General features: G+C 42.3%; 1 protein-coding gene across 1 annotated transcript; it reads left to right on the plus strand.

Moving 5' to 3' along the window:
• Positions 1–470: 470 nt before the first annotated feature.
• atf3 (activating transcription factor 3) lies at positions 471–5497 on the plus strand. Its single transcript, XM_079345383.1, has 4 exons — positions 471–579; positions 2353–2611; positions 2714–2821; positions 2959–5497. Exons 2-4 carry the CDS (start codon positions 2354–2356, stop codon positions 3286–3288), a joined length of 696 nt encoding a protein of 231 aa, XP_079201509.1. The 5' UTR covers positions 471–579; position 2353; the 3' UTR covers positions 3289–5497.
• The last annotated feature ends 7607 nt before the right edge of the window (positions 5498–13104 follow it).

A 13104-nucleotide genomic window follows, 5' to 3' on the forward strand; every position in this document is an offset into this window, starting at 1 on the left:
GAAAACAGATGGATGGAAAAAAAGGAAGAAGATGGGATGTGAGGAAAGAAAGGAGAGATGAGAGAAAAATAGAAATGACAGGAAGGGCTCAGAAAAAGTTGTGAAAGTTGGAGGCACAAAAAGGAAAAGAGGAGGAAGAAGGACTGAAGGGTGAGGAAGAGGAAAACACTGGAGTGAGATGGAAGGAAGGAAGAAAAAAAGAGGAATAATAGGAAGGGAGGGAGGGAGGAAGGGAGGGAGGGAGGGGGAGCCTGCCCCGTTAAGGCAGAGCAGCTCGGAGCGTTGCTGGATTGCATCATCGAGAGGATAAGCCCTCTAAAAATAGGATGACGTCACCCTCCGTGCTCTCCCTCCTCCAGCCCCGCCCCCATCGAATCTCTCTCGTAGCATTCCACGCTACGTCACCAGGGCCCGCCCCCTCTCCGTGTATAAATACGGGTGACGCAACTGAGAGGAGGCAGAGAAGCAACTGATCGCTCCGACAGCAGGAAGAGAAACAGAAGCAGCTGATTATAAAGAGGTTTTAGTTCCGACGACTTACCTGACTTCATCTGAGGCACAGAGCCACAGCTCGAACAGGTAGGAGGCTCCTTGTTTTCACGCTCGTGCGAAGGGGACGTAAAGGTGTTTTTTGTTGAACGTAAAGAGGAGTGAAGGAAGGCGCAGGTGAGCCGGTGTTTCTCTGCGCTCCGGGAAACTTTCAAAACTTACTCAAACCGAACAGACCGAGAGAAAATATGAAAAACAAATAACATCAAGGCATTTAAGAAGGTTGTCTTTTCTCGTTTTTCAAATTATAAACACTTTATGAAAGAGTTAATATGAATGTTATTGTCCTGAAATCCGATTTTAAGACAGTGAAATATTTTAAAGATGTCACGAAAGTATTTTAATATGTCGATTCTGTTTATTTAGCTGCTTTTATCTCAACTTTGGTGTTCACGTTTCATCTTAGAAATAAGCTCTACGATAAGAAGTAAAAGGACAATATGACAAGAAATATTCAAAAACAAAGCTGAACATTGAAACAGACTGAAACATAGAAAATAATTTGTAAAGTTAACGCGTTTTGTCTTTAATTTCAAACACTTTTTGTGAGGTTTTTGTTTAACATAAAATAGATTTTCAAAGGATGCCATGCATCTTTGTTATTTATAGATTCAGGGAGTTCAAGTCTGATATATCTATAGGTGTTTTTCTTGACCACATTGTAAAACAATTTAACCTTTTTAACAGCTCAAAGATCTCTAAAGGATGTCAGAATTGATTTCAGTTGAAAGGTTTTGTGATTTGAAGTTTTTGTTAACCTCTTTAAAAAAGCTGTACGATACATATAAGATGTCTTTTCTCTTTTAAATCTTAAACTAAACAAAGAAAGAGACACATATTTGAAATTATTTTGACTGAAGCTTTTTGAAGTTTTTGAGTTTTTCTTTCCGTCTTTTAAAATGCTTCTTCACCAGAAGACAACAAGAATTTGTCTCAGGATGTTATCGGCCACATCTTTGATAATTTCAGATTTCATAACAAAGTTTTCTGTCACCACCAGCAGACAAACACAAACCACAACTTAATTAAAGGGAAGACACTGTTGTCATTGATTGAAAGGTTTAACATGCATTAAATGAATCAGACCAGTGAAGAAGAATCCTCTCTGATCAGGACAGACACTTTTTATCAGGTCTCCTTTAAATGTCAGTACTTTTTATTTATAGTTTGAGTCGTGTCAAAGGAGACTTTCTGTGTCCGACAATAAAGTTAATCTAATCTAGCTATTTAAAAATGATTTATAGACGTTCAAACAAGAACAACAAATGTTCTGTCTCTTTATAGTGACACGTCACGAACACGTGTGAAGTCACATAAAGGTGTTTGTTTTGGTTTGGTTCTCACCGAGCTGAAATATCAAACTTCAGCGTGGTCTGATCCCGCCGTGACGCTCCGTGACTCCGTCTGTGTGGACAACAAACATCCACGCCCTCCTAATGAGTCCCCCCCCCCTTTAATCGTCTGCCAATATTTGTTTATGTAAAGGTGATTCGGCACATTTGGCTGCGTGACCATAATTTCACTTTACATCACTTCTGGTCTTGACATTTAAAAAACACAGAAGTGATCCTGGTCGGCCTCGTGTTGTTTGTCCTCATGTATCTGTGTCATTATAACGCAGGGAGAAAAAAAACACCAGTCGAGCTTTGGATTTATGTTTATTTAAATTGATTAAAGATGCTTAAAGCCGTGTGGCGTTACCGTAGAAACCCAAATAATCTGTCTTATTTTAACCTCGAGCAAATGAACTCGCCTCGACTCTGACGGCGTCCGTATTAACTCGGTGACTCTCCGTGTTTCCAGAATGATGCTGCAGCACTCGGGTCCCTCGCTGGCTGACATCAGCTGCTCCGCCCTGGTCCCCTGCCTCTCCCCGCCAGGCACGCTCACCCTGGACGACTTCACCAACTTCACACCCATCGTGAAAGAGGAGCTGCGGCTCGCCATCCAGACCAAGAGGCTGTCCAACGGGCTCAGCGCCGACGTCAGCTCGGACGGAGCGAGCTCCAGCTCAGACAGAGCGTCCGAGAGCAACCCGCGTGGGTCCGGTGTCAGGAGAGAGGTGAGGCAGAGTCAGCGAATCAGCTTTGACGATGACAAAGAAAAAAGTAGTTTGTTATTTTTTGAAGAGCAAAACACTGACGAGTTTCTGTCGGTTCTTCAGGTGACACCTCAGGAGTATGAGAGGAGGAAGAGGAGGAGGGAGAGGAACAAAGTCGCTGCCGCTAAGTGCCGAAACAAGAAGAAGGAGAAGACGGAGGGTCTGCAAAAGGTAGCTTTAAATTTCAATCAATTCTGGGAAAGCTGTATCACTTAAAGTCTTTCTTTTCTTTCTACCTTTCTTGACATGAAAACTCACTTAAAAATTGAATGTCTGGTTTACATTTTCCCGCCCTTTCTTGCCCGCAGGAGTCGGAGAAACTGGAGAGCGTCAACGCTGACCTGAAGGCTCAGATCGAGGAGCTGAAGCAGCAGAAACAGCAGCTGGTCTACATGCTCAACCTGCACCGACCCACCTGCATCGTCCGCGCCCAAAACGGCCAAACGCCCGAGGACGAGAGGAACCTTTTCATCCAGCACATCAAGGAGAGCACTTTACAACTCCACAACATTACCTCCTCCATCACCACCACCAACACCGTCACCTCCTCCACCTTATCCGCGTCTCTGTCCACGGTAGAACCTCTAGATGCCGGCTTTCTGAGCCTCGATCACATCCAGTGTCCCAGTCACCTATGAGATGCTGGCGCCATTGGTGGAGCTGCCACATAGACTCATGACCTAAGAATGACAGTGCCGTATAATATACGCCACCTTAAGATGTCTCCTGCGTCTCCTTCGCCGTCCAAAGAGCTGCCTGAGAGAAAGCGAGTCTTAAAATGACAACAGAACCAACCACACTCCCTGAAATCGCGGCTCCTGATTGGGCGTAAAATGGACTCTTTAACAGTCAAGACCAAGGGCAGAAGCTAAAGCACTAAAAATAGAACAAAAACAAATTTTGTTTTGAGTAGATAAGCGCCTGACTCAGTCTGGTATTTTTTTTTGTTTTCTACCAAAGTGTGTATTTATGGTGATCAAGGCACATTATGTCAAGCAATTGGAGACATATTGACTGTGCGAGTGTGTTCGTGTTAAGAGTGTTTGGGTGTCAAGTCACTGACTGTAAAAAAAAAAAAAAAAAAAAAGGCATCGTTAATTGTGCTTAGTATAGGAAATAGTATATTTATTAAGTAATAACTGTATGATATGTAACAGCCATATCGACCCTTCTGCTATACGTGAACTATTAAATTTGCTGCTATTACTAACCACTCAGGACCATGCTAGCTCGAGGAGTCAGTTTCATATTTAAGAGTACAAGTCAGGTTGTTCAAAGATGTAGAAACAGTACAAGTGAAGCAAACGTATTTAACCCGGCTAACGCAGGGTTATCGCCTTTGACCAGGGTTGCTAACGTCATACCAGCCTTTGGTCCTATTTGCAGGTTAACATCCACACTGCTTTTGCTCAATGTGATGTTTTAACCTTGACGGCCAACGTACTTGTGAAATATTGTGTTTAACCGACTTGTAATTCTAGTGCTGACCAGCATTAAGTCAGCTCGTCACATCCTACATTTCTACTCTAAAAAAAAAGACTACAATATTATCGTATATGCAGATGATACTTTACTTTTCTTTGTAGCTGTTCATTCGCCGGCAAATCAAGTTGCCCAAAACAATTCATTACTGTTTATGATTTCACAAGTCCACTTTATTTATCACTGCGTTCCCTCTTAAACTGAACAACAAAAAAAAAACTAGTGTTGCTTTCTGCATCTTCCGTGGTCGATGAAGCTTCACGAAGCCCGAGTGTCGTTTTTCTACCGAAAATCTTGTGTGTCGTTTTTGACCGCGCAATTGAGTCTGTTCTGCTGTATGTAAACACCATATGCCTCTTTTGGTCTCGACAGAGCAAAAAAGAAAACAGAAAAAAGATTGTAATTTTTTTTTTTGTAAAGTGTATTTTATTAACAACATTTGGTTTGGAAGTTGTGTGTTCACTAGATATCGTTAGCTAGGTATCAGAAGTGTTGCATCGGCTTTTGGCTGCTCCTTAACATGCTTGACTCTGGAAGTTGTGCAAGATTGTGTATTATTACTCTTGTCTGTTGTGACTTTATTAGGCTTTAAATCCTGCCAAATATGTGTCCATCCCTCCACTCCTTTTTCCTCTCTCTGGTCTGTGATCTTTTAAAGGGAGAAACGTGGTTTATAACTGAGGTAGTGTGAAAACAAAACAAGAGCTAAGAGGCAGATATCGCAGAATTCGTTAAAAGAGTTCATCAATCCTTTTCTAGGAAATCACAACCGTTCACCAAACAGACGAAACACTGTACGTCACGTTAGCATCGGTTAGCATTAGCGTTTACGGTTCCCTCTGCGGTTCCACGCAGACGGGGAAGTATTTTCAAACAGTTTTCAGTAGAGGAGTTTTAGTTTACGTACACGCCGCACATTACTGTATATATATCGATCACGGTGAGGACTGAAGTTTTATATTCTGTTTGCATGGTTTGAAGGTTTATTTAGTCGACGATATGTGCTATGAAAGGATCTACTCTGAGAGTGACACGGTTAAAGGGACGCAGGCGTCTGCGTGTATTCACAAGTGCGTATGTTATTTCTTTGAATGAAGTTGTTCGATGTCTTGTTTGCTAGCCATGGCTAATAGATAGCTAATGGGCACTTCAGTGTGTTTGTTGTCTCTCGTGCCTACTTCTGCTAGAGGCCGTTCTTACTTTGTCTGTAGCGTTTTGACTGTTGGAGCATCATTAGCCTAAACCAATAAATTATGGGCTGTCAGGTACAACTGCACTGCTACTACCAATGTGTACTTCCATCTTTGTGATCTGTCAACTTTTGTTTTTGATACTTTAATTAAAAAATATGTATTGCAAATGCTACATCTCTTTGCCGTGTCGTTTTCTTATTTAAAACAAAGTCTGATATTGCTTAGTATTTACAGTGTCCTATTCCAAATCATTCGTAGGAAACGGGATCAAATAATCAGAACAGTATTCTCTGTTGGGTCTAAAATCTTTGTTCCATCAACATGCCAGAGGTGTGAAACTTGATTTTTGCAACTGTCATGTTTTTGTTTTTAGTGCAAGAAGTGCTGCCCACTCATGTTTCATGCTGAAGTGAAAAAAATCCTGCAGTTTGTCAAAGGCTGAAGTCATAAAGTCATATTTAAAATACAAGTACTCGCATGGAAAGCAGTTATTGTGCACTATGCATGTACAAAACCTTGAGTTCATTGAAGCGAGCCTCCATTGTTTGACCCCCCACCCCACCTTTTTCACTTTTCTGCATGTAATGGCCAGTTTGTACATACTGTCCTCAACTTTAAATAAAGACATCAAAAAAATCCTGGGGCGTCAGATAGCCTAGCGGTTATGTAAAGAGCCCTCATGTATAGAGGCTAGACTTCTTCCCCTCAGCTTTCCTTTCCAACAAAAGCTCTAATTCCCCCTTTGAAAAAAACAACTTTAAAAGGCATGAAAATCCCCCAAACTTCACTTTTTGTGGGGGCTGATTGTTGACTTTTCACTGTTGACTTTTGTTTGAATACGTCACAGGAATGTGATAGAAAGGTAAAAGAACAATGTGTGAAAAGAGAGTTTTTTAGTAATCCACTAACCTATCTAGTAATAGAAGAAAGCATAAATCTTAAGAGGAAGCTGTCGTCAGAGGGTGATTGGCATGGCTCGATATTTTATGGTGTAAGACATTTCATTACATGAACATTACTCCATTTACAATCCTCCCTACGTGTGAGGTCACAGCAGCTGTGCGTGCCACAGAGAGGGACAAGACTGGACATGTTGCCAGTTCAGAGGTAGAGAGCGAGAGATAGACAGATAGAGCGAGCGAGCGAGAGAGAGAGAGAGAGAGAGAGAGAGAGAGAGAGAGGAGTGTCTCTTGTACTAGTTGATGACTTCATGTTAGTATCAGTAAAGTGAAGATGTGAAATATCAACAAGAACCCAACAATGGATGTACAGAAATCTCTGGATTAAGAACAAAATTCACCTGCTTATCAAATTTAATTAATCAGTCACGGAAATCTGTTTAATTTTTTCTTAGAAAGGCGCATTATGTAACTCTGACCCCTAGTGTTTAAAATGAAAACTGCATGAGAGAGCTGGCTCCCCCCTCCTCTCTGGAGTGGATGCTCACACAGGTCAGCATGTGGTGGACACTGTAGCTTCAGTGTTTAGCCAGCTCTGCATGTGGTGGACACTGTAGCTTCAGTGTTTAGCCAGCTCTGCATGTGGTGGACACTGTAGCTTCAGTGTTTAGCCAGCTCTGCATGTGGTGGACACTGTAGCTTCAGTGTTTAGCCAGCTCTGCATGTGGTGGACACTGTAGCTTCAGTGTTTAGCCAGCTCTGCATGTGGTGGACACTGTAGCTTCAGTTTTTAGCCAGCTCTGCATGGGTCTGTAAAGCTTTCTGCGTTCTAACCTCTCTCCATGTTTCAAAAGCATCTCCAACATTGATCCTAGTTTGAGCAGCTTTCTGCTGCTGGAGCTTATTAGAAACATGCAGAGGCTTTTTAGCTCGGGTACAATCACTTCTATCTGAAGCAGTTCCACTGCCCGCTTCCATCGCTCCAACACCTGTTCACCTGATAACTGCTCTCATATCTGGCAAACCCAGGGGCGTCCAAAACGGCCTTCAAAGCCCCGCCTACCTTCTCTGGTCCAATCAAATCCAGAGCGTTCAGGAGCAGAATCTAAAGTTAGAAGGAGGACATACTGGCTGCTGCATTGTTGTCAGAGAAGCTTCAACACATGATCACAGAGGAGGAGAGCGTCAGCAGCTCACTCAGTAGATATCTTACTGATCGGACCTTTAACCCTAAATATAGTGACAGATTCCCAAATGAACTCATGCTACATGGGTGGGGCTCACCATCATCTGATAATGTCCCATGTTTCTATGCCCTCAGGCGCCTAACCCCACCCTAACGGCTCACTACCAAGAAACATTAAACAATGAATCCAGGTTTCCTGTAAGTTGGAGTCCTGTGTTTTTTCTTACCCAGCCTGACATACTCAAAGGTGAAGGAGGGAAACACCACAATAAACCCAGATGACATGGCTCGGTTTGGTAAAATAAGATGGAGCAAAACTCAAGCGGACCTGACCGACCTCAGCGCTCACAGAGTACGAGAGTGGTGGGAAATGCAAACAAAGACTTGTCAGCAGCGTGCTAAAACGACGTATCAGTCTCGTTCCTGATAGTCTCGCGTGCAAAAGACTAAACCTTTATGTCATCTTGTACAGGTGTGAGTTTAAGAAGGTTATTCTCCTCAATCCCATTAAAGGATTAACATGAAGAAGAACATATTCTGTCTGGTTATAGCATGCTGTCAGAGGTGAATCAAGTTTCTGCTGTCGTCTCTGCAGGTTTTTAATTAAATGGTTGGACAGGACCTGACATGAACGCTGTTGTAATTCAAATACGGCTTCATTTTGTACATTTGTAATGTGCCAATGTGTCTTTTTCTGCTACTTTGATGACACAAATACAGTTTTCCATCACTTCATGTCTTCAAAGGAGACGCTGGGGAAGTCGCTTCAGGCTCAGCAGCAAAGAAAAGTTCATGTTTAATCTGGTTCGTCGATCCGTCAACACTTTAACCCTTTACTGAGATGTAGCACACTGTGTTCATATGCAGCTTTTCTCTTTTAAGGTTCATCTCTTTCCACAAGATCTAATTAGAGAAGTACAGTTGAGGTTTTTTTTGTTTTTTTTTTTCCACTTGAAGCGGAAGCAGAAGTGAGGACTTTCAACACACTCTGGGCCTCGTGGAAAGCAGAGTACAGTTCAGTTTATTCTCAGATCATTTCTGGGTCACAAGCGAGGTCACTGTAAGTTGACTTGATCTCGACACTGGGCTTCATTCCAGGAAGACGATAACAAGATCTGAATCACCAGCTTTGATCATACTACATGATTATCATGTCAAAAAAAAAAACATCACACAAATCACACAATCTCAGAATTAAATATCCAACAATCTGATGTCCAATATTTGTTTAGGAGGCTTTTAAAAAATATGAGGCTGTAGACTTGTGAGTGAGTGTGTGTGCGGCATGTTGTACTGTGTGAAACTAAACTATAACAAAAGCAGACCACAACAAAACATGGTGTAAATGTAATATGGATGATGTGTATACATATTATTCATGGTCATTAATTTACTGAAAATGTTTCTTGCGTGTTCACGGGCAAACTGAGCGGGCGAGAGCGCGAGCTGGCTTGATGGTGACATCACAACAGTGTAATCAATCCTAATGTTGATTTATAACAGATATGTCCTGGCCTGACATGGAATGACATGACATGGCCTGGTCTGGCCTGGTCTGGCATGGCCTGGCCTGGTCTGGCATGGTCTGGCATGGCCTGGCCTGGTCTGGCATGGCCTGGTCTGGCATGGCCTGGTCTGGCATGGCCTGGCCTGGCATGGCCTGACATGGCCTGGCATGGCCTGGCCTGGTCTGACATGGCCTGGTCTGGCATGGCCTGGTCTGGCCTGGCCTGGCCTGGTCTGGTCTGGCCTGACATGGCCTGGCATGGCCTGGTCTGGCATGGCCTGGTCTGGCATGGCCTGGCATGGCCTGGCCTGGTCTGGCATGGCCTGGCCTGGCCTGGCCTGACATGGCTTGGCCTGGCCTGGCATGGCGGCGGGCCACGACAAGACACGTCCCATTTCAGCTGTAAAAGATTGTACACATAGTACAGAGACGTATCAAGTTATCAAACATTAAAAAAATTAATGAATTAATGAATTATCATCTTCATCATGTTGGTCACAGAGCAGGATGTTTCGACCTGGTTCTGTTTCAGCTGCTCTGAGATGAAACAGTGTCATGAGTGAGTGACCTGTGGTCCTCCTGAGTGCTTATTCATCCCACGAGGGAAATTGGTCAACATGGGGCCAAAGTACACACACACACACACACACACACACACACACACACACACACACACAAGGAGGGGGAAGATGCTTTGTCATCCTCTGAGCTGAGGGGGAAACTGATGCAACTCGATCACAAGCCGAGGAGAGGTAACTGATGCAACAGCCGTGTCATCATCTCTGCTCGCAACATCCTGTGTCAACGGGGTCAACGGTCACAGCTCAACACACAAAGCGTTATGATTCTTAAAGTGTCAGTGCTGGTTCATTCACGTGAACACACTCGCCAGGTGAAGTACAGTCAGCCACTGTGCTCATAAAAGAGGTGCATCACTTCCTGTCACATTAACAGAGTACAAGGAACCACAGCGTCGGTTTAAGGAAGCTGCACAGAGCTGCACACAACAACCTGTACAAACGATTAGCAAGTGGACAATATAACTGAGCGTGGAGGGAAGAAAAAGTGTTTAATCAAGCAGATAGTAAAACAATAAGCTGGTTAAAAGTGAATGAAGTGGGAGATTACAAACATAAACTAGGACAAGGAAGTAAAGCTTAATATGTAAATAAGGGACTCAGAGGGGGAAAAACTCAGTCTTCAGGAAGTTCATTTACCCTGCTCAAATCCTCCCCTGACCTTTTACAAAACCCTTAAATCAAAAGATTGACTACTGTAACCATGACAACAAACAACAACAACAACACTCGTGACTATAGTACATGTGTTTGTTTGGTTTCTTAAGATCCCCATTAGCTTCTACTCTTCCTGATTCTGCGTCAAAACTGCGTCAACAAACAACAAACCGTGTCCATACTTTTTCCTCCATAGTCAAGGAACTACCCTTCCCACAATCCATTGCAGTTTCTTCCTCAGTGTAACTTCAGTCGTCGTTACAGTGTTCATTCACCGCGGCACAAAAAGTCATTCATGCTAAGCTAACCAACCAAGCCATGCCGGGGTAAGTGTCCGTTTGCGTTCGGGGACGAGGCGAGCTCCACCGCTCTGTGATTGTGGGTAATGTAGTTCTTCACCCTGATATCTTCAACAAACCATGTTTCTCTTAAAACAAGGTTCATATCATTTGAACTTCGGTCTTCTGCAGGAAAATACGCCATCGATTCTCCCGCCGTCAATCTATCTTAGATTGTGATAACATCAGGGCTAATAATCACATCCGCTATGGAGAAAACAAACTTCCAGATATTCCGATATTTACTCCCAGAACTTCAGTGTTTGGCCGCAATGCAATCGCATATAACTCCAAAAATTATGAATTATTTTTTCCTATCATTATACTATCCACTCTGTTTCTTAAGTCCAGAAACTCCGACCTCCACCTCAGACAACAGGAACATAAGGAATACAAAGGAGAAATCCTTCCTGCAGCTTATCACATGCACTTTTTTTTTTTTAAAGTTTCTTGAGAAATTCACGATTTCTACACAAAACAAGACCAAACAAAACATCTGCTTTTAGGGTGTGTTCACAGTGTGAATTACCCACCTGGGGCTTGGACAGTATTTAAATCATTCAACCAATCATTGTTTGAATAGTTCACCCTGATTGACAAGGTCAGTTAACTTGTGCAACTGAACTTGAGCCACAGCTTCAGTGACATGCAACAGGACTTGCTTCATTGGGCGAAACTTGAATGAGCACTATTCTCTGTTGTGCAATTTAGACTTAATGTGTCTAAACTTTTACCTTCCTTAAAAAAAACCCCCAAAAAACCTTTTGAACAAGAGGAAATACAATCAGCGTTTGAGTCACTGTAGGATGAGCGACTAAGATCTGGTAAAAGAAGCGAAATCATAAATCCTCTGAACTTTTAAGAAGATTAAAAAAAAAGGCAAACTGGACCGAACGAGGAAGTTTTTCACAGGTCAAAATGTCCAAGAAGGTTTTTTTAATATCCTGTACTTGCCAAGCTGCTTCGACTCAAAGTTATAGATCAAAACTCTGGGAGAGAAACGAGTCTTCATTTAAAATATTTGAGTGAAACAATTTAACTTTTTCCCCCCCCGATTTCTGCAAAGGCGTGAGTTACATGTAAATCTGAGGACATAGGGCGCACTCACACTCGTATAGTCATTCCTATGTACTCTCCTTCAACACTGTTTGTCCTCTTCCATCTCGTAGCCTCAGTCATTGTATCAAACAAGTGAAAAGACAAGCTAGCTGGCTAGCTAACTGTGTGTGTAGCTGTACTACAAACGGGGACGCTCTGGATGGACGCCGTTCTCCCAGTTGAAAGTTATTGTACGACTCGATCAACTTTAAGTCACATGATGTTGTTTTAAACGCTGAGCCAACGTGATTCCCCATCGATCCTTTTTTTTGGGCTTAAAAAGTCCAATTCTGTCACAAAATCAAAAAATAAATGTAAAGATTTGGATCAAACCCAAAACTGGAACGTGAATTTTTCCTGTCGATTTGCCAGGGGAACCGGGATTTTCTTTGCTTTTCTTTAAAGTCACTAATTCATTGCTTGCTAGTAATTTTATATATTTTTTACCCCAAAAAGGACGACTTCTTTTACTTCCTCATAGATAGAAAGAGAAAGCTCAAGATTTTGGGAAGTTACAAATCCATCCAAAGGATTTACTGTGTTTTTTTTTCTTCCAAGGAATTAGTCATTTTGACTTTCTGAGGAATTTTCTTCTCAGTCAATGTGGAGACTTTGCGGTTGTTAGTCAATCCAAATAACATCATAGAGGAGGATTTTATGAGTTCCAGGTATTTAAAGGAAGAGGGTCTGTTAATGTTTGATGAGAAAACATCGGGCTGATCAAACTTGTTGGCACTGCTGTTCGACTTTTCCAGAGAAATACACAAGAAATCCTTCCACGATTCAGAAGAAGTGTGTGTGTGTGTCTGTGTGTGTGTGTGTGTGGGTGTGTGTCTGTGTGTGTGTGTGTGTGTGTGTGTGTGTGTGTGATAGGATGATACTTCCTGCATGTGCTTCTTGTCTGTTGTTCCTGGTGTGAACACAGATATTCTTTTCAAGGTTTTTTTTTACACCTTTGTAAAGATGAAGGACGGCGGATAGAGTTTTATTTTTGTCTTATTGATATATTTAATATTGTCTTTTAAAAAAAATGTATTCTCTTGCTTCTATTTCTCCTCCTGCTCTTCTCTTCTTCTTATTGCAGGTATCTTTTAAATCTTCTTGGTCTCAGCTCGTGTTGTTGGGTTCTTGTTTTTGATTATTGTAAAGCACTTTGTAAACCTGTGTTTTTAAATAAAGTTATGATTATTATTATTATTATTATTATTGTGAGAGAAAGAGGGGACAAACCTGCAGAAAAGGAGCCACAGCACTTTAGCCTGGCAGCTCCAACAGCTTTATACCTCTGCGTTGGTACAACGCCACAGGTTAGCCTGCAGGTTAGCGTAGCCCTGTACCTTCACAGACGCCTACGTATGTAGCCTGGCAAAATACGCAGACAACAAGCCCTGTGATTGGTCGATATTTTGCTTGCACAACGTGTAAAAAAAAAAAACTTTGTATGTTCTTTGTGTCATGGATCTGTGTGTGTTAACCATTTGGACTGCAGTGCCCATTTTAAACACTAGGTGTCAGA

Source organism: Symphodus melops (assembly GCF_947650265.1).
Source record: "Symphodus melops genome assembly, chromosome: 1".
In the NCBI taxonomy this organism is placed as follows: Eukaryota; Metazoa; Chordata; class Actinopteri; order Labriformes; family Labridae; genus Symphodus; species Symphodus melops.

What these genes read in the sequence shown, in the direction of transcription:
- atf3 (XM_079345383.1), top strand. Translation starts at nt 2,354, where the DNA reads ATGATGCTGCAGCACTCGGGTCCCTCGCTGGCTGACATCAGCTGCTCC. An exon ending in GGTCCGGTGTCAGGAGAGAG is followed by an intron (nt 2,612 to 2,713) that starts GTGAGGCAGAGT and finishes TCGGTTCTTCAG; the next exon opens with GTGACACCTCAGGAGTATGA. An exon ending in AGACGGAGGGTCTGCAAAAG is followed by an intron (nt 2,822 to 2,958) that starts GTAGCTTTAAAT and finishes TCTTGCCCGCAG; the next exon opens with GAGTCGGAGAAACTGGAGAG.